The sequence below is a fragment of the Colias croceus genome, chromosome 6, assembly GCF_905220415.1.
Source record: "Colias croceus chromosome 6, ilColCroc2.1".
Taxonomy (NCBI): Eukaryota; Metazoa; Arthropoda; class Insecta; order Lepidoptera; family Pieridae; genus Colias; species Colias croceus.
In genome coordinates, this window is record NC_059542.1 from 5,863,387 (window position 1) to 5,890,617 (window position 27,231).

General features: G+C 31.3%; 2 protein-coding genes across 2 annotated transcripts in view; both read right to left on the reverse strand.

The window, feature by feature from the left end:
- Nucleotides 1–8,725, reverse strand: part of LOC123692206 — an 87,113-nt gene extending 78,388 nt beyond the window's left edge. Inside the window, exon 1 of the mRNA XM_045636904.1 lies at nt 8,616–8,725. The gene's annotated coding sequence lies outside the window, so the exon portion shown is untranslated. The remainder of the gene's footprint in view (nt 1–8,615) is intronic.
- A 2,238-nt stretch (nt 8,726–10,963) lies between these two features.
- On the reverse strand, nt 10,964–20,509 carry LOC123692377 (protein lin-28 homolog). Its single transcript, XM_045637115.1, has 5 exons — nt 20,140–20,509; nt 14,928–15,058; nt 12,971–13,143; nt 12,408–12,522; nt 10,964–12,097 (listed from the first exon to the last, which is right to left on the reverse strand). Exons 1-5 carry the CDS (start codon nt 20,177–20,179, stop codon nt 12,020–12,022), a joined length of 537 nt encoding a protein of 178 aa, XP_045493071.1. The 5' UTR covers nt 20,180–20,509; the 3' UTR covers nt 10,964–12,019.
- Between the last annotated feature and the right edge of the window lie 6,722 nt (nt 20,510–27,231).

The window sequence follows — 27,231 nt, forward strand, 5'->3', positions numbered from 1 at the left end:
TCCAAGTATGTTCTAAACTGCCATTCGGTGTACTAATATTATATGCAAAACTATTCACTTATACGTGAGTGGTTAAAACGTCCCGATATTAAATATGAAATGTAAACTAGTGTATGAAATTGCTACTTTAAGCCCGCGACTTCACCCGCATGGTGCCCAGTCATACGCCTTTACCAAATTTCTTACAAAATATCTCAGTTTTTGTGTGAAAGAGCAATAAACATACATTTTTAATCAATTCTTGAATTCATGAATCATTCATATTATTAGATATGTTAATTAATTTACATACATCGCCTTTAAAATTTTTATAATATTATGCGATTTATTGGATTTCTAAAACATTATGCAAGTTAACCGAATCATCTGTTGAAATATTGTCTTTGTAACTGAAACTGAAATAACTGACATAACTAAATGTTTGGCCAGCTATTCAAATAGACCTAGTGCTGGAAATGCTGGGATTTTTCGCGAATAATAGCCATTTTCCGCAATTATTTCTATCTGATACCAATAAGAAAAGTGTTCACGTTTTATACATAACGTGTGTTCGAGTGATTTTTATTTGAGCTCCCAATAAGATACTTATTATTTACACAATGCGCTTGATTCTCCAATAACATTCAATAATATATTACGTGTTTATATCCAGTATTTTGATAAATCCAACAATTTTGTAGAAAAGCACACAACACTCATGAGCATCAGTATCAATTAGTCGCGAACTTGTTGCGCATTTTTAGCTGCAGAATAGGAAAGGGGGTTCCCTTTCCTATGCTGTAGCTAAAAATTAGTGACGTTTTCAGTACCATAACCGATAGAGGGCAATTACTCTAGTGAAGTTATATGTAATAATTGCCACTGTAGAACGGCTGTTTATAAGGATACATTTATAATCATACTATCTCGTTATATGTCCATTTTATATATAATTTATATATCCATTTCCACTACAAAAGTGCAAAAGTTATTAAATTGAGTACCTATTAAGAACAGATAATTTGTTAAAAATATTACGTGCACTGCTTTTAATTAATATAATAAACAGGCCATTACATTTTATTAAAAGAAAAATGTGTTTGTGGACGTAAAATAGCAGAGTAAAACATTTCAATGAATATTACCAAGCATAGAGTCGTAATTTATAGACTGAGGTAAATTCTAAAATAGGTTAAACATCACGGAATGTGCGTCGTGCAAGTCAGCTCAAAAAGTGGCATACACGTGTTCAGTACAGTGTACACCCTTAACCCGCCTTCCCACAGCATCACTGACTAACACTTCAAAGGTTTTCCTCTTTCCCTTTTTCCCCTCTCCTCATAAACCAACAACACCTTTCAATGTGAATTCTCACACAACGTTTAAACGTATCTTGTAAATTACGCAATGTCACGTTTTAAAACATGGATTATTTTATTTAAAATACATTCAATCCGTTTAAATAGTCAGTGATCTATAGAGTAACATTTTATAAGCCGCTTACGTACAAACTCGTATGTAAAAGGAAGAGATAGAAGAGGAGTTCTAATAGCCAGAGATTGACAGAGACTAAATTGATATTTGCAATTTAATGCTGATAAAAGTATAAAAAGTATTGAAATATAATCTATGTTCGATAATTTTTGTTCTCAATAAGATATTAAGATTAGCATCTAGGTCTAATATAAATTTTTTTGCTTGAACTATGAACTCTTACATGTAAAAGACATACATAATATTGACGTACCTACTATTGTGATGCTACGTGTGCCACTGTGCTTTAACAACGGGTGCTTATTAAAAAGTTCTGTGCGTAAAGATATTGCACTATGCATTTAGGTATGTAAAGATATTAATGTATTTATGCATAAGTTGTTAATGTAAGACAAAACATGCTTTCAAGAGAATAGGTATAAAATATTCTAACTGATAATTAACTAATCAAAGTTGGCACAACGTGTGTTTTTCTTGCACTAACTATTAACAGTTTATGTAAAGCTGGATGAGTATATACTACAATTTTATTCGTCAACATCTTGTCCACAAACATATTTATTCAAAATTCGCCATAACCATAATAGACCAGGGTCGATAATTTTTGAAACAAAAAAAAATAGTAGTAGGATGAAACCCATTAGAAAAGGAGGGGAATGTGATAAAAATTTAAGGAAAAATAAATTACAGACAATCCGAGTTCGAGAAGTGGGAGGGGGGGAGCTTTTAAGGCTAAAAAATGGTTTCTCTTGATTTCCGACAAAACTACAAGTCCTATGGAAAAAAGTTCAATGACAAAGTTGTAGGTAATAAAAAGTTCTACAACTTTTGAATTCACAATTTTTTCACATAACCTCAAAATTTAGGTGAAAAATTAAAAAAAACAATTTTTTGGTTTTTTATTTATATCTTTAAAAAAAATTCTACAATATTTGGTGAAAACTTACCTTTTTAAGTCCCAAATACACTGTAATTTATTTGATTGAAAATATTTATTTTTTTAGCCTTATTTCAACTTAATACCAAAAAAACAACCTAATTTTCAATCGAAAATTCTGACGTCAAAATATCAGCTTTTTACAAAAACTTTGGGGCTTTTTGTTCGTTGAAATATCTTATTTCTGATGGTGTAAAATATAATACACATTACCTTAGTAAATTTACTCAGAAAATGCATACAAACAGTGTGATAATGAGCTTTTACTAAATCAGGCACACTTCTTGAACTCTATATTTTCTCTTGTATCGGCTTTTCGGTAACATTTCAAAAGAAAAAATTTCATCTGATCAAAGTAACGATACCACAACTAACATTTGACAGCATGTTCATAAATAAAACGATGTCGATAAAAACATTTCAGGTGGTTTGAGAAATTTGCCATTTCCAAAGAAGCTCATTATCACACTGTTTGTATGCATTTTCTGAGTAAATTTACTAAGGTAATGTGTATTATATTTTACACCATCAGAAATAAGATATTTTAACGAACAAAAAGCCCCCAAACTTTTTGTAAAAAGCTGATATTTTGACGTCAGAATTTTCGATTGAAAATTAGGTTGTTTTTTTGGTATTAAGTTGCAATAAGGCGAAAAAATAAATATTTACAATCAAATAAATTACAGTGTATTTCAGACATAATAAGGTAAGTTTTCACGAAATATTGAAGAAAAAAAATTTTTTTTGAAAAAGATATAAATAAAAAACCAAAAAGTTGGTTTTTTTGAATTTTTCACCTAAATTTTGAGGTTATGTGAAAAAATTGTGAATTCAAAAGTTGTAAAACTTTTTATTACCTACAACTTTGTCATTGAACTTTTTTCCATAGGACTTGTAGTTTTGTCGGAAATCAAGAGAAACCATTTTTTAGCCTTAAAGCTCCCCCCCTCCCACTTCCCGAACTCGGATTGTCTGTAATTTATTTTTCCTTAAATTTTTATCACATTCCCCTCCTTTTCTAATGGGTTTCATCCTACTACTATTTTTTTTTAGGTTTTTATCATTTTGGAAGGGATTGGCCCCGGTGTATAACAAGCCCTACGATTTACCTTTTCTGTCACTGGTGACACTTTAAGACCATCTCTAAAACGAGTATATTCATTCCTGATCCTATCTAGTCACACCACACATCCATCTTACATACATATTTAAATGTATCCAAACTCTACATCACCCTAAAGAATTTAACTTACGGTATGTTTCCTCTACTGTCCACCCAAATCTCAATTCATCTTTATTTTTTATACCAAACATATTATATCTGAACACAATATTCAACTACAAATTCAAAAAAAGAGTGTCTAAAGTCACTTTTTCTAAAAGATACATATTATATTGATGTAGAATTATTTATAGATACAAATACTTAATTTAGCTAAATAATAATTAAAGTAAAATATAACTGAACTAAAAGAAAACTGATTAAACTGATGTCCGAGGTAGGTGATAACAATCTATATTGACCTGCATAGATATTAATCCGTAGTTGCTAAAAATCAACTCTACACTAATTAGCTATTCGACGAATATAATGATCTCGTACGCACAATATTCATACCACAGATACAAAATTAAAAAAAAAATATTTAGTATCACAACTTTTTAATTATGCAACAAGTAACAACTAACAAAACAGTATATCAGCGTGCATATTCTTATATTATATTGGTTTCACCTTTCGCTGCTTCTACCATAGTAAAATAAAACTATATCAACATAAAACAACCTGATTATAATAGACTTTGTTACATGATATTTTTCAAACACATTTATCGTCTAAAGGAGAACTCATGTAATTTATTGTTTTCTAAGAGATTTAAATTAATTTCAATGCGCATTCAACATTCAATATACTTACATCGAATATACGGCATATATAATTACGGCATTACGTTTGAATTATGTTCAAATTCGATGAGATTAATTAACGTAAAATGAAATTATAATAAATATAAAGTAAATGTCCAATAATTTGTATTAAGTTGGTTTCCGTATTCTGTGACAATGTTTACTACTAGCCTATATATACGATGCATATCAAAGTTTCTCTGCATTAGGAATTTATTACGGCTTAATTTGTATATGAAATGCTTATAATTCATTTATCCAATGATCCATCCCTTTTTCCGATTTCTTCCCGCTACCTTTATGTAAAGCTAGAACTGTTGCTGATTTTCAGCGATCGGCTTGAGCAACAAAATCGTCATTATAGCAACTAATTAGCAATAAAAAAGCAATAAATTCCGGTGTTGTTTTCAAAGTGATCCTCTAGGTTTCTGTTTTTTTTTTTTTTTTAAGCTATTGAGCTATTGAGCTATTGAAGCTATTGAGCTTGAGCGCGGGGACCGAATCGAGAAATTCCGTAACGAAAAAACCTCACGCTCCCCACTCCGACGGGCTCGGAGGTATGGCTTGAAGGCATGCTATGCAATAGCTTTACCGGTAGTCCCCGAGTGCCATACGTCACTTATTTTGAGGTTTGGACCCTTAAAAATGTAGTATCAAATTTATATAAACATAATGTATGTGATTCGAAATAATGAATTATCATCACCTAGGACTGCCGTTTTCGCTGTATTTTTATATAACAATTATTCTTCGCTATATTTTATTTTATTTTTTTTATACAAGACAATATCGTGACTATTTTACGCGTCTGCGCACGCGTTATCTCATGGTAAGTGCTCCACGCCGCGTCCTCCATATGCTACCACAATACCATATTTTTATACGTTAGTGGCACTCAATCCTGAGACATATTTCTGCGGTTGATATATCAGTACACTCATCTACATAGCACTTAATGCTACTATTAAGTAACATATTATTGAAATGCAGAAGTCACGGGCTAAGAATCCGAATAGAGCAAGAAGCATCGACTACGACTCTCACGTTACTTTCTATGAGAAGACTAGCTCCTCACTTAGAAAGTTTTTCAGAAAGCCCATAGGAAGGAAGCTTTGTAAAAATCGTGCTGATTTTTTAATAAAAGCATTTGCTTTTGCTATGTTTGGTTTGAAGTTGACTGCAAAGCCTTGCTCTCGATCGCCGCTGCCCATCAGTGAGTTAAATATAGAAGAAGATCACAGCTGGTGCAGATCAGCTAGTGAGTGAGATTTTCAGATAGTTTGGCAGCTGGCGATTGATAACGGTTTTCGTTATTTTGGAGAGCAAGAAAGTGATAGCTGTGGGTCGATAATTGATGTTGTTTTACACGAGCGACCAAATCAAAGTGGGTATTTGCCACCGATGGGTACAACAGAGTATGTATACAATTTAGTAATGAGATAGAAATATTGAGACTCGTTAAAAAGGACAGTAATAGTAAATCCAATTATTGTATTACACACAATCACATCAGGTAACACTGTCAAATTTATCAAAGTTGTTTATCTATTTTTTTTTTAATAACTAATAGATTTTCTGTGTAAACTTTTGCATTTTAAATATTAGTGGATGGAATGAAATATAGTAGGATTCTGGGATTCCTTTTTTCATTTAATTAATTAAAAAAATATTCATATTTTATCGTTATTAGTTTTTTTTACTTGATATTTAATATTATTTTACACAGCTACATAATATATTATATAAAGACATAGTAGTTATCTAGTTATATATTATCTATCATAATATAAGATGGATCAGTTTAAAAACCCTCGAAATCGTTGATCCTTTATAATTATAATACGAATTAGTTATTTGCCACATATCTATAGATACTAATATTATAAAGCTGAAGAGTTTGTTTGTTTGAACGCGCTAATCTCGGGAACTTTTGGTCCGATTTGAAAAATTATTTCGGTGTTAGATAGCCCATTTATCGAGGAAGGCTATATATCATCACGCTAAGACCAACAGAAGCAGAGCCACGCGGGTGAAACCGCGGGGCGCAGCTAGTTTAATATATCAACCTAAATATTATGTCGAGTAATATTTTAAACAACGTCTCTGATTTCTTCACAATAAACCTGAACCGATACTTCGTATTAATTATTGCAGTAATACATCATATAATTATAGCTGTTATATGTAGATTTAAAACCCAAAGACTATCGTGTACTATTATTGAAAAATATTTAACTTGAATTATATAAAATATATAGGTACGTATAGGTATGTATTTATTTATTTTTTATTACTAATTCAACCAACTATGTCCATTTTTATTTGGAATAATACTAATATGTGGCAACTGGCAATGACATAATAGTGAACATTTTCTTGGTACTTCAATCGTATAGACTTAAATTGGATTAAAAAGCTGGTTATATGCAGTCTAAGTCCAACAGTAAGAAATAAATAACCATCGCCTCGACTCCTGAGGGGATTTAAGTAGGGTTCATGTTACCTAAGGAAGTACACGTAAGAATACAGTAATGCTATATCCCTAATGAGTGTAGGTTTTTTTATTTGTATATAGTATTTCAACTGAACCTTAGTTTATTAATACTGACGAGGCAATAATCATGTTTGTTTTGGTAGACCGTGATAAATATGCGCTTTGTTATGTATGATCTGTCCTTGACTTTGAATATGTCTCAAATCATTATTACTCAAATTAAATAAAAGTGAAATTTTATGTTTTTCGATCCTTTTAGATTGGACACGGCTACTCAGTTAAAGTGCTTAATGAAATACGAATACCTACCAATGTAATTACCATATCAACGTACTTTGTTACAACTCTCATCGTTCCTGTATATCTTATTTTATACCATTATACTCGTTTACATGTGGGCTATGCATTTTAGTAAAATTTACATTTATCAAATCAATACTCATGTAATTCAAAATCATATTTTTCTGGTTATTCGCAGTCTCAGTGTAATAAGGCATATCTGCCGCCTTTAAGAGGTGCGCATGCTCTACATCCGTGATTCATATCTAGGTACCATCAGGTCATATTCTATATCTCTCTCTATTCTTAATAATGCAATTTAAAAAAATGAATTATTGCTAATTCAAGAAGGCAAACATCACTAAATTGTTGTTAACGCATAAAGTTTATGTAATTACTGAATATTGTATACGTATATACATGAGTTTTGAGGTCATGGTCCGAGCAAACGTTTTAAGACACTCATGCGAACGGAATTGCAGGCAAAGTAGGCAAGCCCTTCAGATGCGAATACGAATTTATAAGAGACGCAATTTTAATATTCTGTAATCTAAAATAAGTTTATTATATCTTAACTAATATGATAAAATATAATTCAGCTAATAAAAGATTAAAATATCTCTAAATATTTTGCTGTCATGCTAAAACTAACATTCAAGTCTCGAAAACTAATGGAGTCGTTTAATGAATAATATGTCATAAGTCTAATCTATAAGTAATAATAATCGTATATAATAATGAAACTAAAATGATTCTATTATATAATTTGCTATTTAAGACAACTAATGTTTGCGAATGATGGCTTTACAAGAATGAGTCGATCTTCAAGTGATCGTTTTCGTAAGCTTGTTTTACACAGTATGATGGCTCTAATGTCTATTAAGCAAAGTCGTAACACTACATTTTCCTAATCAGCCACATTTAACTTACCATATGCACATAAGTGCGAATTATAGTCCAAATTTTTTTAGGTTATGATAACTGATTGATATAATTGCACATTATAATATAACCTCGATCACAACTGTACAACTCAAGAAATAAATTATATCTATCAAAGAAATACTACACTAATGGTTGCAGTTTGTATCACGGTTATAAATATTATCCATGAATAAATTCCATTACATAAACTCCTTCCTCTAATAAGAGAGTGTTAGATATTTTAGCTCTCCTTATATATACATATCCTTTTATAAATACAGGATAAATCAGTTAATCGGTCATAATTAAATAATAATTATTTCAGTTCAAATATTTGATGATATAAGAATCTTTATCGTAAACAGAAATCTATTGCTATTAAGAATACCTAAACATTACTATTTAAGAAATCCAAAATAGAGTGTAACTTTATTTAAATGTGTTTTTAATCAATAAGTATAAGATAGAACTGTATGGCGAATTTTCAACGTTATTAAAGAGATATTATTAAGGAAAGACATCGATGCGTTGAGGTAATATGGGCGATATAGATCCTAAACGGTACTTAAACGTGATCGCGTGCACAGTGTCGTAATGCACCTGCTAATTGTGTTCGATACGGTGTGAAGATCAGAAAGTGAAACGTCAAGTGATTTGCACTATATTCGAGTCGAGCGAGTGAGTGACGCCCGTTGGGTCGGAGCGCGGCGCGGCACACACTGGGGCGGGCGGCCACGGCAACGTTACGTCAGTGAGGGGCGAAAGTCGCGGCGGGCGGCCGGGGGGGGCGGGCGCGAGTGGAGTGCGGGGCGCGCGGCGGGGCGACGTGTTCCGTACTGCTGCATCCTCGGAGCGCCCATCCTTGGGCGGTTGGGCCAGCGCAGCTGAAAAACGTGCCATCGTCGATCGCCCCCGCGTTTCTCTACAAGAGTAATGACGTCCTACACGAGTTGAATTACTTGCTGCACTCTAAACGAGACTGTCTTCCACTAACTCGTTCCTCTTTAAATAGCTTTCAGTTTTTTAGTGATAAAACGAAAAATTATTGAAATGTATTCCCATATGGTGTTTTCAAGATCTATTAATATAAGGGACATAAAATGTTACCTGAAAAAAGTCATAGGTCAAGTTCACTTGATGTGACTAAAAAAGGGTTCTTCACTTAAATAGCATTAAGTAGATGCGGCTGCGAACTATTTAAACGAGCATGGTTAATTAATGTAATTAATGGCTACGGATAGAGGTTATGAACATTTTGGGAAAGAGACATGGATAGCTGTGTCCGATTCAATAAAACAACGTTACTACATTTTAAAGTTTTATTTTTCTTTGAAAAATAAAAAAGAACAAAAATTAAACTCTAAACATATGAAATACTAATAATCTTTACACATTTGGCAAAGATACGTTGAAAATAATAATAATTCTAGACTTTGTATATGTTTACGATATTAACTTATCAATAGACTCTCTTATTTTAATAAATTGTGAGGTAGATGATTTCAATAGTCTTCAAAAACTTATAAATAACTACACTTCTAATCTAAATTAGACACTTAAAACCCGTATATGTAATACCTAATGTTATTTATCAGTTTAAATGTAATACTACAGCTTATTTCTATAAATTGTACGTGTGTTCATATTCAGAGGGTACAAAAGATTCAGTTTAAATAATTGCGTATCACTCAAGTAACTCAACAAGCCACCAAGCAACGTCACCATAAAGAAGCATTTTTAAATACATAATGTGGTTCATAAAGGTTTGAGTTAAAAAAATAAGTACATTTTACATTTTGAACAGTCGATTGGTAATTTTATAATTTCGATGAAGGTTTAATTCTAATTAACAATTGCAAACACGCTTAATTTAAAAAGCAATTAAATGTTACAGGTCCAGACTATAGCTTTCAAGTTGCGTATGTTTTAAAATCCAATTAAATTTAACAGATCTGTAGTGGAAGAACTTATCAAGTGTAATTGTAAATGTGACACGAATGTGTTAATTGCTTCATCAATTAGACAAAACTTTTCGATAACGCGATAAAGGACTTCCTTTAAATTTAAATTCGTGTGAACTCGGCGTATCACCGCGTGAGTATGATAGATAATTACTTACAGGAATAAATTGTGAAATTTTGTTACATTTAGGAAACAAACGAGTATACTTTGCCTCTATAATATAAAAAATATTTTGGCAATTAAATTATATCATCGCACTCAGGACAAGAACACTAACATTTGTTAGGGAATCAAAAAGATCACATTGCCTCTTACGATTTTATGAAGTTACTTGGAATTTCGTCGCATATAGGCAGAAATAATCGTAATGACTAGTTCATAGATAGCCTGAAATAAACTGATAGTAGAAATAATCCATCTATTACATAACAAATGTTTCAGTTAAAGGGAACGACAAATACGAAAAAATTGTGGAAAAAATGTAGGTAAATGTTTTACAAAAAATTTTAAAGATTCCTGCTCCCAATGAGTGATTAGTGCAAATGTTATTTAACAGCAATTCTTAAAATAATATTTTTATGCTAATTAACAATTCTCGCCTTTTCTGGTGTAAAATTACAAGGAATAAGTAAATTTTTGTTTTACTTCTTTCCTTCGCTTGCTCTCTTGAACTCCATAGAAATCTTAATTTACAATGTTATTCACTACAAAATACTCATAATATTTATATTAGGTACTGGGAAAAAATAAGATGTTCTTAAGTACCTGAGTGATTTTACAATAATGAAACAATTTGAGCAAACGCAATATTCAAATATTAAAACATTGAATTTAACACTACGACAAGTTATTGAATAACAGGAAAAACAAAGGGTTTTTACTTAGAGATATAAAATAATCATCGAAGGAATGAACGAAAATAGACCAAAAAATTATATTATTTTAAGTTTTCCAATAATTAATATTATTTTTGTTCGAATCAACATTTCATTATTTAAGTCTCTGTAAGTAAATCTGAATACATTTAAATAAAGATAGATATCCATATTTGTGTTTATCTGATAAGAAATTTTTCAATAAGAGTATATTTGGATTTAAAAAATGGAAAGGTAATTTTAGCAACACACAATATGTTCCTTTAAAATGTACATAAATATCAACTATTTATTTCTGGAAATAGATTAGCCCTTATTGTTATCCTGTTATCCTTTCTGAAATACACGATTTCATCAAAATTTTCGTCCGTTGCCTTTATTTCGTTTATTCCTGCTATCTGAACATATTATTATGATAATCAAAAGTGCTTTATTAAATGTTATTTTTCTCTTTGATTCGTCTCTTCTAGTATATTCTTACAGAGGTATTTACAGTACTTTAGTTAAAATAACATTTGAACATTCGGTGGTTTTATCATTGTCCTTATTACTTCAAAATTAAATAATACCTTACAACTTATATTATAAATCCTAAATGACATAAAATTGGGCGTAATATAACAATAACATATATTAAAAATAGTCATATCATAGAGACACACAACTTTGGGTATAATTATTTTGTAAAAAATTAGAGTATAAAACACTCGAACACATAAAATTTGTACTACGTTACGTTTTTAAACTTAAGTCATAAAAGTCTATAAGTAAAATATTTTTGTACTTTATGTATTTGTTCTCATCAGTCTTGTACTTAAATACAAAATTATATTTTACTTGTCTTTATTTAATGAGGTAGTTAGATTTCGTACTAAGGTTACATGACACTTAAACTTATAGAAATATATCAACGTGATTATCGAAATTCCGCTTTTCTCTCTTATCGGTGTAAATGGGATGAGTTTTCATAACCGACTTCTTTGGCCACATTTTTTTTAGAATCTTGATGAATTAAGTTAGTGAATACCGAAACGTTAAAGATTAATCGAATAAAATTTTCACGATACGTATACGCATCGTTCTTAAAACAGAAAACAACGTTTAAAATTCTGCTTAATAGCTAACTTAATAACGTTGGAAGCCGGTTATACAGCATCGGTTTCGGTATTATTGCGGGCTCTCCTCTTGGCTTCCTTGCGAACTGCTCGAGTTCTTCGACTGTGAATCGTCTTTCTTCTTCTCAACCTAGTAAAATAATTATAGTTTATGGGTTATTTAAGGTTTCAATGAAACTATTCTAGTAATCTGTTATGATGAATTATGTTTTAAATAATAATTAAACGTAAAATGATGAAATTTTAGTGACGTCTAGCTGACGAGCACATGTCTATCTGTATTTTGTTTTTGTTAATCAATGGTACTACTTCTTATTGTGTTTAATGTAGCGAATCTATAAATTCACCACGTGCAGTCGAAATCGGTTCAGATAGCTTGGTTTGTCTTTCATACGTTTATGATTGACTTATTTTATATCTAGTAACAATTAAATGTTTACAGGGCAATCTGCAATAAGATGATCCTCGCTCTTGCAGTTGTGACATCTCTTTGGTTGTGGTCCAATGCTGCACTTGGCTGCAATGTGATTGGCGAACTCTCCACAGTTGTAACACCTGGAACAACGCATAAATTGTATGAATTTCAGTATTAGTTAAATGATACCTTATTAGATAAATAAATCTGGTAGCCTAAGATATTTTATAAAAAAATGTTTGTAAAAAAAAACGGATGTATATTATGGCCATAACCATATACAATATACATCCGTTTTTTTTAAGTATGACATAATCTAATCTTGCTTACAATAGTATGGCTCTCAATTATTATTTTTTGCAAAACATTTCGATCCTGTCAAGAGAGATGACCAATGCAGGAATAGTAAAGAAGATCATGGTAAATATTTCGATATTATAACCTTTCAAACCACATTTGCTAACTATGTGATTAAAATATGTAGTAACCGTTAATTTTGAGGTTATACTTAGTTGATAGTTTTCTCATACACAGAATGCAGAACAGACTATGAATTAAAAATATATAAAGATAATATTGAAAACATACCGTATCTTTCTAAAGCGTTTTTTAGACAGTGGGCGTCGGTGTGAGCCCTGGCAGTCCACAGACGAAGGTCCGGATACACGTGTCGCTTCTAGCCCTTTGTCCGATTCTTTGCATTCGAATTCAACAACTTCTTCATCCCCAAGTGACCGAAAGCCTGGCATTTGTATGACGCTCTGGAAGAACAATACATTATAAAGAAATATATAGAAAGAACACGTGGTAGAGCAACTTTAGGTTAAACTGCTTAAAATTTTTCCCCTGTACAACTTTATATCTATATAATATGTATTAAGAACACCGAGTAAGTGCACAACCCCAATACTTTTTATCCAAACCAAATCTTAGAGAATGATAGAAGAAAATGGCTAACACAAAGGTAACTAAGAGCAGTTGATGTTTATAAACAGGCGGAGTCCATTTGCCTTGCTATGGTAAAAGCATTTACACTTTTTACATTTAAATTAAACCAATACAATACTTTCAGATTCAAGAAGCAGATTTGTTATCGCAGTCATTGGTGATAGTTCTTCAAGTCAATTCATAGAGCATGCTGCACGTGTTTATGTGACAGTAGTAACAACATACCCTCGTGGTATAAGTGTGAGAATATATTCTATTCAAACATGCGATTAGATCTAAACTACAGAAATTGCCTTTTTGTTTTTCTAGCTTTGATATGTCCATTGCAAAGTATTAATATTCACCTAACGTAACTTAATTTTTAATAGCTATGATTTTTTTAAACCCTTAAATATCTAGGTACCCTTAAATATTTAAATAATAATCAAAACATTTATGAATGAAGTCAATCCATACATTTATCGGGTTTTTCTTGTACTCTAAATAACGTTATCGTAACCCTGTGCCCGATAGAAAAATGAAGTAACATATCATGCCAATAAAATGAACCTTATCGATGCTCAATTACATACTTTTGACTTGTTATTACAAAATGCTAGCTAACGTGCTTGCAGTCGACCGAAGTACAAGTTTAGTGGCGTAAATTTATATAAAAAAAAACATCCGGACTTGATAAGCCGAACAAACAAATAAGCTCACTATCAGGTCAACCGCTAGATACGCTGTGTTTTGTCAACGGGCTTCTTACTCTTACGATTTCTTTTAAATAAATCAACTAGAGAATAGATACAAGATTCATGGTATGATGCAATCTCTCAGTTCCATGATAATATACCAGTCTACACACTGAAATTGTATGGAACATTTAATTAACCCGTGTCGAACGATTATTTCATGGTACATGTTCCTATTGGATCATTTTAAACTTTTTTTTTACTTTAAATTATGGAACTTTGTAAAATTTAGAGACCTTATGGCAGAAATAATAATTTAAGAATATGGAAAGATAATAAAGGAACAAATAGAATTTATAAAAAAGTGCTCATAATTGTTTACAGGAAATTAATATTAATTTGAGTATACTTTTGTTAAGTAGAATATTAAAAACTTATGAGGAAACTGATAATAATCGGTACTACAGAATTCAGAAATAAGGTATAATTCTAATGTAAGATGTTATAAGTGAATTAATTCTCCTTCACCAATAGTAGATAACAGCAATGAAGTTTTCAGGCACAATGCTTGCTCAGAAACATTTCATAACCAACAGTTCGAAACTTCAGGCCTGTTTTTTTTTATTAAGTTGCCATAAATACAGTTAAATCAAACAGTAAAATCAAGTGATATTCTTCCGAAACTTTTACATATTAAATACAAAACAGAAATAAGCCATTTTTCGTAAAGCACAATAATGCTACAACCTCCCTCCGGGATAGTGAACTTACAACACTTCCCCACGTTGAACCTGGTTTGGCACCGACCGCTAGTGCAAAATAGAAATATTTTGGAGTGTGTATTTTTGTAAGCAGCAATATTTTTCGCTTTGCTAATAACAAGCACGTGCTATAAATGCTTATTACTAGGAACGCAGGATCACCTGGTGCACGAACACGTCCTGGCCACCATCCTCCGGCGTGATGAAGCCCCAGCCCTTCGCCACGTTGAACCACTTGCAGCGGCCGCGCCGCGTCACGCCCGTCACACCGCCGCCGCTCGCGCTACCCGCACCTGTAAAAAACACACCTTTTGTCAGCCAGCAAAAAACCCTTTGTTACGTATTTCTAAAATAAAAAACGCGCTTTGTATTAGAATCTACGCAATTTGTATTCAGGTAAAATATAATAAGGACTCAATTCTATATCGTAAGAACATGTATTATACATGTCAAGTACAACAGTTAAAAATTCTCAACAGTTCTTCACTAATTCATAAATAAATTTTTACGCGGTTGTTTTGTAATAAATATAAAACTGTTACCCATATAACATTCCTAAAGAATTTCAAAACTGCTGTACATTATGAATAAATTAAATTGTTCTGTCTAATATAAATAATCAGATATGAACTTTCTCCATAGTATTCGACAAAACAGGGCGACGAAACAAATAGAGAATGCGATCAAAAATTAAATCCATCTTAACAAAATATTTAACGCTAAACAAACAATGTTATGTTCTTCTATTAATTGTTATTTTCGTGGCTCTATTCACTAAATGCATATTGAGAGCGTTCTCAGAAACTATTTTAAATGAATATTAAAACGTAATTGATTTTTTGTTAGATTGCATTAAGTGGATTGTCCCCTCTTTTAAATGCATACACACTAAGACATTTTACCGTTTGGAAATCTATTAGCAATAAATAAGGGCCCACGATCGTTTACAGGACTACGAAAGGGTATTACTATTCCCCTTATCGGACTTCTTCACAAAAAATAACGTGGGAAACGAATGAAAGAATGAACTCTTCTTTTTATGTGTAGATATCACCAAAGCTAGCTGGTAAGGTTAAAGACCTCATTTCAAGGGACTCAATAATACCAATACACACTTTTAATTAAGCGTCGGGGTAACACACAACGTGTCGTACCTTTGTATTCAAATAGTTTTAGATTATTCATATTTCTTAGTATTGATGACTGTACTTCCGGATATTTTGACTCAATTATTTTAATGGCACATATCCGGGCCAAAAATGAGAATTCGTATTTAGCTATAATTTTATTGATGACTAATTTCAGGCGATAAACGTGAGTAATAGATGGTATTTATTTTAAGTAGTATTAAGACGGTTAATTGTTTGTTCGCTCGGTCGAGAGTAGAGAGGCATCGTGAGATGCCACTCCATGCATTTCAGAGTTCAGAGAAGCAGCCGGCGGTAGGTAAAAGCGACGGCACACGTGGCACCGACGGGAACTAAAGAATGTGCGGTATTTAGGTTGCGTTTCTGGTACCTCTTCATTCATTGCCGTAACATTGCACCGTGCGTTGCGTTCCGACACCATGCCGTAGTATGCCGATGCCGGCGCTCTTTATGACCAATATTTACATTTTACTCATTTGTCTACATTTATTAGAATTTAGAAATGTTAGGTAAGTAGTTTTATTTTACAGTTTTCTCAATAAAAATCTTTTTACTATGTTTCTAGATTAGATATATTACACAAAAATTAAATTGTAATCTCCAAAATTTTCGTTATAAAATATTACACATTATTTTAATAAATAAAAAGCTTATTTATTATAGATAGGTACCTATCTATAAAGAGAAGAAATTATAAACCATGAAAATTACGTTAGCAGCAATTTGGTTTAAAACGAATAGGGCGTGTTTAATTTGAACAACACACAAATTTCATTCACATACTTACATTAACATCTTAAGTGGAGTTACTCACAAACATTTTCTCCTACTATCGTGTTGACCTATGGACTTAAAGGAGTAATATTTGTACAAAACATTCCAAAATAAAGATAACTGGTCTTGTCATAAGGCAGTTGTACACAGCCTTTGTGGAGAAAGAAAATACCACAACACTGCATTTTTTAAATGTTACTAAACGGGTAAGGAATGTGAGCTTTAAGAAAATTACCATAATTTAATGCAAAAAGACATACCTATTCAAATATTTTTTTCAACATCTTAATTTTATTAAACTTTACAAAGTAACGAGCAAAACAGAAGCTTGCATCCTTGTCATCTGTGACATGAATAGCAGTCAATGGGGATTAAGGTGTAAAGTGGTATAAAAGTTCAAAGATTGTTTTGTATCATGTAGTGCCTTTGAAAAGAATGTGTGTGGAAGGCAAGTGCATTCTGGTAGCAGACGCACCCGCGTCGTGTTGCGGCTATGTTTACTCAGCGTGGTGCGAGGTGACACGCTCGCGCCGCGCCCGGCCTGCTATGTAGGGTTGTTATTTGGAATTTACATCTTTTAAGATTTAATTCTTATACACATATTTATCAAGATAATTTCTTGAGATAAAAAAAAATGTTATGAGTTACAGTTCCATCGGGTTTCTTCAATTATTTAATAACTTTATACCATACCGTTAATATTAATTATTATCTTCATATTATAAAAAACTTTGTGTCAGTATATGGTTTGATTTATTTATTTTTTTCTCCTATATATTTTACAGATTGTTAAAAGTATAAAAAAATTACATAGTTAATTTAAACACGGTTGTTATTGATTAATAATTGTAAAATTCCATCATCATCTACGCAATATCAACTTTGTTTACATTCTGTTCTCTCGTTACATCTCGTTACTTTTTAATGGATTTTCTTGTTTACTTAGCTGCAGCCTGCAATTAATATTAGGTATATAATTTCTTCAACTAGACTCTAGTTCAATCCTTCAATAGTTACTAGAGAAGGATTGGGAAATCATGTTAAAAAGCATCACCTTTTCAGGCTAAATGTTTTGAGTAAATTACTTTTTTAATAACGCTTTAAAAACGAAACTGTTCACTTTACAATTTACATGATTAGTCAGTTTGTAAAATTATAAAGCTATAACAGCCCTACTTCCACCAAGCTTTCTTATAAATTCACACAAAGACCGTGAAAGCATAATAACATGAAAAATACTTAAATCGCGTCCCCAAATACATTTGATCAAATAACAAATACAAGGAAGTCGTGACGTTTCCAATTTATTACTTGTTCCTAGCGATTACCTAAACTATTTTAAAAGCAGAGTTAATTTAAGCTCGACTTATTTTAAAATCAGGAAGGGAAACACTGCGTGCTTCGAGTATTTCTACCATAACTTATGTTGCCTCCTGTGCGCACGTGAGTTAGCTCTTGGAGTACTCAATTGTGAAGCAAAAGCTCTATCAGCTATTATTTTAAGAATATCACCTGTTTGGTAAAAAATTATAGGATAAGGAAACATTAACAAAGAAAATAAGTAACGATTCTGTCTAAGGTAGAGTTTAAGGTAGAGTTTCTGAGAAGGGCGATATACAAACATAACATGTTTATTTATTTAACATACTTCATCATTATCTAAAATAAGGTAATAAATATTAAATAGTTTAATTTTAATTAGGTCTAAATACCTAATCTATCAATGAAATCCAAATTTGCCGCTTGATCTCAATTAAGTATTAATACTGTTCTACACAACGTGAAGATCTAACTTTAGCGGTCACATATTTTCACTAAAACCGAGGCGAGGAGAGGCCGGAATGATAGTTATTTGATAAAGCCCAGCTAACCAACTTGCTGACACATTTATAAGTTGTTATGTGTGTAGAATATTATGGAAATACTTATTAAGGAAATTAATAAAGTAAAAAATATAAGACGTAGGTACAAAGTGATAATACTGCGTAGGTTATTTTTGTTGATTTCATCTGATATATATATAAAAATAAATGCGCCCAACTTTATTTTTCCAAGAAACGTGTTTTATGGCTAAAAATGATTATTCAGTGTTTGAGTGATATGTACTTTAAAATGTTGTGTCATTCACTAGTTCTGTTATCAATCGCAGGTATGGAATTCAAACATGAATCATCGTCAAGTGGCGCGTACTCTTCGGGATCTTTTGCTTGGAGTGAAAGAGATAGTTAAATGTGCCACCATTCAGATTTAATTGACTGGTTACGAACTCGGACCCTGCCGCGGCCGTAGGGACGTAACGTTACTTAACATCGACTTTCTAAAAATTCCAAATGTGTAGTTCTTAGGTTACTCTGTATGAATAACAATTCTTTTTTGGAATACCCTGCATTCGTTTAATCTGAATGACTTACGCCTCACGATCGAAGTATTACAACCGCTCAATACTTAATTTAAATTCAATGTATACTCAGTCACGATGCAATAGGGGATATCCATACCTTGACTTGTAAACAATAAAATTGTAAGCGATAACCGAGTAGAATGTCGATACGACTCTCCAAACCAAAACATCGCTCGGTATGTCAACGACAAAAACACGTAGTAGAGTAGTGGTGGGGATCAAAGATTATAGTCCTTCGAAAATGCAGTCGACCTATAACGCACACACGTTTCTTTGACTCACACAAATTTAAAGACCGCCGAATTCCTTAATAATTTAAGCTCTATTGCAAAGAAATACAGTTCATTGGTTTTGGGCATAATGCGTTCGATGTATTCACACGGTGCGACCGCGATGCTAGTAACTTAGAACAGCAACGTAGAGCGCGCGCTGCTTGAACACAGTAAACAATTCTTCGGTTATTTTTATTCCCTTTCTTGAAATAACATTGTTATTAAATTTTTTTTTAATAATTAATGTCAAAATATGAATATACTATATAAGTAAATGTAACATTTGTTAAAAAGTTGTAATTTAAGTTAAATTACTTTAATGAGTATTTTAAAAGGTCTTTGATTAAAAAAAATATTTATGTGAATTAAAATGCATATTTATGTTTAATTAAAAATAGCCACTGAATATCTCAACAAGTTCATATTATGAATGTAGAATGTATTTAATTCATTAAAAACATGCACCCTTTGTAATGGAATATTTATAATTAGATATACGATGTTGTTGATTAACGCTATACTGGGTAATGGTACGCATATGTGCGACATCAATGAACGAGACATTAACCTCAATTCAAATATTATCAGTGTAGTAAACAATTTCTAATGTTGACTTTCTGTGCTGTAATTTAAAAACAGATATTTAGAAAGACTTGTCACACCATAACATTAGTTTCGATAATCCTCATTATATTAATTAGATTATATAAAATAAATACACAAATAAGTTGCTTTACCCTTATTTAAAAAAAAGGAATAAGAAAAAAATAAAAACTTACTCGAAGACGGAACTGCATTTCCGCTCGTGCTTCCGCTCATGTTAACAAAAATATAACAACATGCACCATAAATATCACCTCCGATTACAATCCATCCTCTTTATTTCGTAAAATCACTATTTACATCGAGTTCATTCAACGTTCTCGGTAAATTAAAAACAAGTTATCAACTATCAAAATGAGTGGAGTGCATGAGAGCGGACGCGGAGAGCGCGTGCGCGCGGAGCGGCAAACGGCGTGTAGGCCGACAACTCGACTCGACTGCAACGAAAATAGTGTCGACACTCGGCGCGCACTGATGCGGTCTGTCCCTTCCCGGATATAGCCAAGCAAGTAGTTTTTAAAATAGAGAAGTTAACGGAACGTGTACGCTGCCCGAAAGCGCCGGCTGCTTTACCCCAATCCAAAATGTGTCACTTGTAGGCGAGGCGCAATGTGGAGAACATTCCTAGCAGTCGTAAGATACGGAATACCACACTACAACAACACGCCTCCCGCCGACCACTTCCATTCACGCAATACCAATCACTATTAAATATGCAACTACCTACCTAATGAAGCTAGTAAACAAAAGCCTTGTATCAAATTTATTAACTTATTTATATTTAATAAAATAATAAGTAGAGTTTTAATTTAACAGAAATGTTAACTTACTTCATTTAATTGAAATCATATCATCATATTTAAGGAAGCGTGGCAAAAATAAATTATTTGACTAATAAATAAAATAACAAATATTATATTTTATTCAATTTCAAATAAAAGGGCTAAACGTGTAAAGCAAACATTTATTTACTTGCTACCAAACTGTTAAACTCTTAAGAAATAAACGGCAGATTAAAATGAGGTTGAAGTATTTTCACCTACCCCAAACAGAAGGAAGTCCCCTCATGGACTTGTCAAATTCTGACAAACTTGCTCGTCAAGACTATTGTCGCTAATCTAATCCATGAATGATTATACAACAACAATGGTTCGCGCACAAAAAAGAAAAAATACAAGTTTGGAAAATAATAAAACTCGACTGATTGTCACGTTCACTTTCACCCCGTATATTATTCATTTAGCTAGTTAGAGATATTATTTTTCGATACGCATAAATGTAAAATAAATTAGATAAACTAATTTAGACAATTGTAGCCCGCTCCCCTTATGAATAAGTGGAATCTTTACAAGTAATTATATCTTAGACATTTTGTGGTCGGTTTATAGTATAGTATGTGTAGTTGTACATTATCATAGAAAATTAAGTATGTTATATTACTACTTCAATGATGATCTATGATTTTCAATTCATTTAATGATGCTTAATAAACCAGAATAATTAATAAATCTACATATTATTAATTTTGTAAAGTTCAAAAATTATATACCGGGTATCGATTGTGATACTTATTGCAATTTTTTTTTTAATAATTTGGTTTAAAATTTGGACACAAGGAGCTCTATCATACCTAGATCAAAACAAGAGAAAAATTCGACGACGAAAATCAAGTAATATGGTTTTACTACCTATTAATAATTGATAGTTTTGATTGAGTATTTTTCATATACATACTTTATTTACAGTTCACAGTCGAAGAAATGTTTGTACACATTGTAACATTCTCCAAAAGCAAACAATCCATACTAATATTATAAATGCGAAAGTAACTCTGTCTGTCTGTCTGTTACTCAATCACGCCTAAACTACGGAACCAATTTGCATGAAATTTGGTATGGAGATATTTTGATACACGAGATAGGAAGGCTACCTTTTATTGCGAAATATGTACCACGGGCGAAGCCGGGGCGGACCTCTAGTGTAATATATAAATCAACGGGCTTGAATTGTCCACTGTTTTCGGGCCTAGCTAAGTATTTTTCTACTGTTTAAAATAACGTTAACGACAAACATAAAATAAACCATTAAACATGTTCTATTAAAAACAGTCATAGCTAACTTTATCTATTCATTAAAGCCCTTTGACCCAGTTAACTATAATGATAAAATTATAACATATTATTTCATGAAAACTAATCATGACCTACACAGATTATTCTCGACATATATAGAATTGAGTCATTGTAAATACTCAAAGAAATTAGTAAACTATAAGCTAGTGTTTTTGTGTTAAGCTTAAGTTTACGTATATTTGTACAAATTGATTTCGGAATGTATAGAGTAAAATTAGGGCATCACAATTTACATATGTTTCAACCAATTTGCCCGTTGCACCTGCATAGCGCAGCTTTAAGGAAAACTTTAAACTAGTTGAGCAGGTTTCACTTACAGCATTTGCATTTAACTTTCAAAGGTGTAAGTTTCAACAGAAAAGATTAACGTATTATCAGTATATTATTATTAGTCTGTGGTATTATCTATTTCCAATCACTTTAATGGAGGTAAATTAAAAATGTCGTTTTAATTAACGTTTACGTAATATATAGATCGTGCTGTTAAAAGATTTGATATATTTATCAATCTATTTAAAGCGTTTGAGAAAATTTAAATTCTAATTAATAAAATTTTTGCCTTTTCTTACGTTAGGGTAGGTATCTTATACATGGTTCTTATTTTTTACTAGTTGAAAATCGAATTTTATCCGTTTTCATAGAAAGTATATAATATATTATTTTACAAAGAAATTAAAAAAAATCTAGCCCTTATTAATACGGTAAAAGCTTAAAAAGCTCACTAGCGATTTGTGACTTTATACTGAACTAACTTAAAGCTTACTAAACTTTTCATAAACCTAGTTCATTATTCAATCTGCAGATGGCGGTTTTAAAGTATTTCTATTGCAAATGGAGTATTTTATACGCCTGCTAGATGGCAGTCTCATGGCAGTATTTTACACTGCCATCTGGTAGAATATGAGGGAATTAACGCGATCAATATCAAAACATTTTGGCAGCGCTTACTAGTAAGTTTTGAGGAAAGAAAACTCACCCTTCATGAAATATATTATTCACTTTGAAATGGGGCGGTACTAGGGGGTGTTGCCTTTTGTATCTATAACACATTTTTAGGTATTTTATAATATCAGGGGAAATATCGTGAGCAAGTAAAGAAGTTTATGTGGATATTTCTATTGTAAGAAGTGATTGAATGTCGAAATAATTTACACGAATATGTTTAAGTTAAAAATAGACATAATAAAGATTATTCGTACATTTGGTTTTATTATTCAATATCAAATATTAGCCGTAACTGTATTTTCTGGGGATAGAGCTAACCTTTTTTAAGGTTATGTAGAGCAGTAAAATATGGTCCTCAGTTTTTCCTTTTCAATCCACAAACATTTTAATCCATAATCAAACCTAAGTTAATAGATATTTAAATTTAAATTACGTCATAAATAAAGCTGAAAATATTGAATTATCCTTGTTATATTCATCTTTAAATTTTCACCACTCAGTTGTTGTTATTTGCATATGGTACGCTTTGTATGTTCTATGAGTGCAATAGTGTTAATATATAAAAAAATAAATAAGTAACATATCAAGCATTATGTTTATACTACGAACTATTTTGTTGTAATGACCGTTAGTTTGTAAACTTTCACTGAATTAACATCACGTTTCAAAGAACTTACAAGAAGTGGAGTCACGAACAAATATGTTTGCTGTCTCTATTGGACTGCTTTATTTTCACAATTTTAAGTAAAACAAAATATAACTGTAAATACTATAATACAAACGATTACCAATGCTATTAGATTTGTTTCTCCAGATAAACTATTGCACTGACGAATTTGCCAAAAATTCTTTGCATATTATCATAATGGAGACCCTTTTTTTATATTTCGAATGAGAATCATATTTGGATAGTCATACGACAAAAATCAAAGGTAAAAAAGGCTGATATTAAACTACATATTAATATACGAAGTACCTTCCTATAAATCGTTAAAAAAATAATACAATTATTTTCTATCTATTTAAAGAGTATTGCTCTATCAACAGTTTTGGTAGAGCACACTGCCAATTAACTGCATATATGTATATATATTATTCATATGGCAAATAACTTACAAACTTTGGTATATACGGCTGCGTCACCATTCAATGTACCATTGACGATGGGTACAGGCGGTGGCTTAGTGTACTCAAGCTCATGAGCAGGTATCCAAGAAGCGGCTGCCGCTGCTGCAGCCGCCGCCGCAGCCGCACATACACTGCACTCTGGAAATTGAATTGTTATTAGCTTAATATACCTAATATTATATTGTCAAGAAACTGATAACAATTGCCAAGAAACTGCGCGCTCTAGAAAATGTCGTAACATCTTATTGGAATCCGAGACTCTGTTTAGGTTACACATAAAATGTTAATTTAAAATATGTAGAGTTTGATTACATATAAATGTGTAATTTAAAATAAATTTATAGTAATATAATAAATCTGAAAGTTTGTTAGGTACGATTTTGCTTCCTACCGATCTGAGGGTTCTGCGAATGTTTCATAATACGACGAAGTATTGTAAAAAATTAATAAACTTTTCACCTTACGCCTCTTGTAAATCGCTAAACGGCCTAGCCGACTTTCGCTTATCGTTTAATTAGGACTTGTGTAGAGTTAGGAAGATGCTTGGCTCTAATGAATGATATCTAAAAAAATGTTCAGAGTATATAAGCCTTAGTCATCAACTCATCTATAGAGTTTTGTCAACATTTTCCATGAAAACGATTTTTATGTGATGAAATAAACATAGCTCAGAAAAATGTTAGTTTTTGTATCCAGATTCCAATAAGCGCTTTGGAGTGTTTTTTTTTTTTGTTATAACAATAGAATAAGTTAGTAAATTAGTAATCAATGTATAAAATTGGATCTTATATTACATGTTTACATTATCAAATATGCGTACAAAAATAGATAATATGAATCGGCTTAGAATCCATATATCACTAGTTAGTCGTTAATATATTGAAATATTACTTACAACTATGATCTAAAATAAATAGAGTAAAAATTGCACATCTCACAATAAAATTATGGAATACTAATACTTCTAGATACCCAATTCATTCAACCTATTTTACACTTCCAACTAACTTAAAATCGAATAGGTACACAAACACTAACATCGTCTATGTTCCTAGTGTTAATTTATTTACAAAAAAAATACACTAGTTGAAAATATAATAGAGTTAGCAGTAAAACGCGATAAAATTATACGTACCTAACATATGGCGCCTAAGTAAAGGTATTAATAATTAATATTATGTGTTGATTTGTTTGTTTATCTAAAAATTTTAAAATGAAATAATATCGAATGTATGTATCGTACTTGCCCCTAGATCTATATACCACGTAAGTATACATATTATGATTGCTACTAAATAAGGCTCGCCTTAGGTAAATTTCAACAAACTTTAATATAATTTAATCGTTATTGTGTGTTTATAAATGTACCTATTTAGAATATGTTTTTGTGCCCTAAAGATGTTTATATAAACAAATGTTTTAACTGAACTCTCCTCAAGTCCATTTTTTATTTCTAATATTATGTATTTAGCTACTATGTACTGTACATCAGCTCTGAATGTTATTTAAAAATGTAAAATAATATTTATTGGTAATAATGTAGAACTAATAAACTACCACAAAGAGGAACTTGTGTAAAATATAAATAGGTAGGTATGTTAAGATGAATGGCATTTCATTAATGATCAATACACAATAATACCTACAATGAATATAATTTACCCTTGTATTTTGCTCTTATATTTTTCATTTTTCTTTAAATTTTTGTGAAATATACTTATAAATTATAATATATTATATTCCGTAAATTATGCTGAACATTCAATTAATCAATAGATTAAGTTCTGGTTGGAATCTTATTATCAACTAATAAGAACTTATTTGCCCTATTAGACCGTTTTCACATTAGCTACATCAGCTAATTAGACTATCCAATTCTTATAAATACGTATGCTAATATTTTAACGTAGGTATAAAATTAAATTACATAGAATATTAAATATATAAGCTCACCCTTCATGAATGCGATAGCCCTCCACTCTGAAGATAAAGGACACCCCAAATCACCACATTAACAATTCTTGATTATAACTCTGAGTCCATTTTGAAAAATCGATGATTATTGATGATAATTGCGCGAAAATTAACGACTCTTCTTTTAAGCGGCGATTTAGAAATAAAAGAGTTTAATGCTTTTTAAAATCAATTAAATCACATTGGTGGTAACATCATTAATAATTACAGGATAAATTATAATAAACATGCTACCGACGTGGCGCGTATGAGGTTATACGAAGAACTGCGTACAATTTTTGCGTGAACCAAGGGTGACGCGCAAGAATGGGGGATGCTGGCTTTATTTTTAGTAAATAAGCAATTTCGTTTTACAAAAATTCAGTAAATTTTTCGCTGGCATTTTTTCGGACAATAGAGCTTTACAATCACAAACTGTTTTATACATTAATAAATAGGTAGGTAATGAGGTTGATACCAATGTGAAATGTAAGATATAAGCTAGGTTTTATTGGCTTAGAGATTTTAGAAAGATTGATTTGATTACAATGTACCTTATTTTTCTGAGGATTTCGATGGTATGTTTTATAAAAACCGAACAATATATTTTACTATAATGATTTTCTGAATCAGTTAATGAAAATACTTTTGAAATCTTCGCACTCAATAGGCTACTCTAAAATTTTTAAACTACAAAAAAAAGGTAAAACAAACTCTACAATCAACAAAAACTGAGCCATTATAGTTAAGGCAAATTAACATATCAATATGGACTAGATCCCGAATATAAATACGAATAAAATGTAGATTACTAAAATAGAAACCAAAAATTATATTATTGTGAGATAATAATTGTTAGAAGCTCTTATTTATACCTACCTATAAGTACAAATATGTATCAACGTATAAAAATCAATAATTTCGAATTTTGATGAACTTATTGCTATAAATAATTTCACAATAGATAATTTTGAATTTGAATTTGCGAAATTGGTATGGATATTATATTATCTATTTTTTTTATTGTATAGAAGAATAGAATAGAAGATAACACCAAATGTTATTAACTTAACCGTACCGTACCTAAACCTCCCCGTTCAAGGTAATATT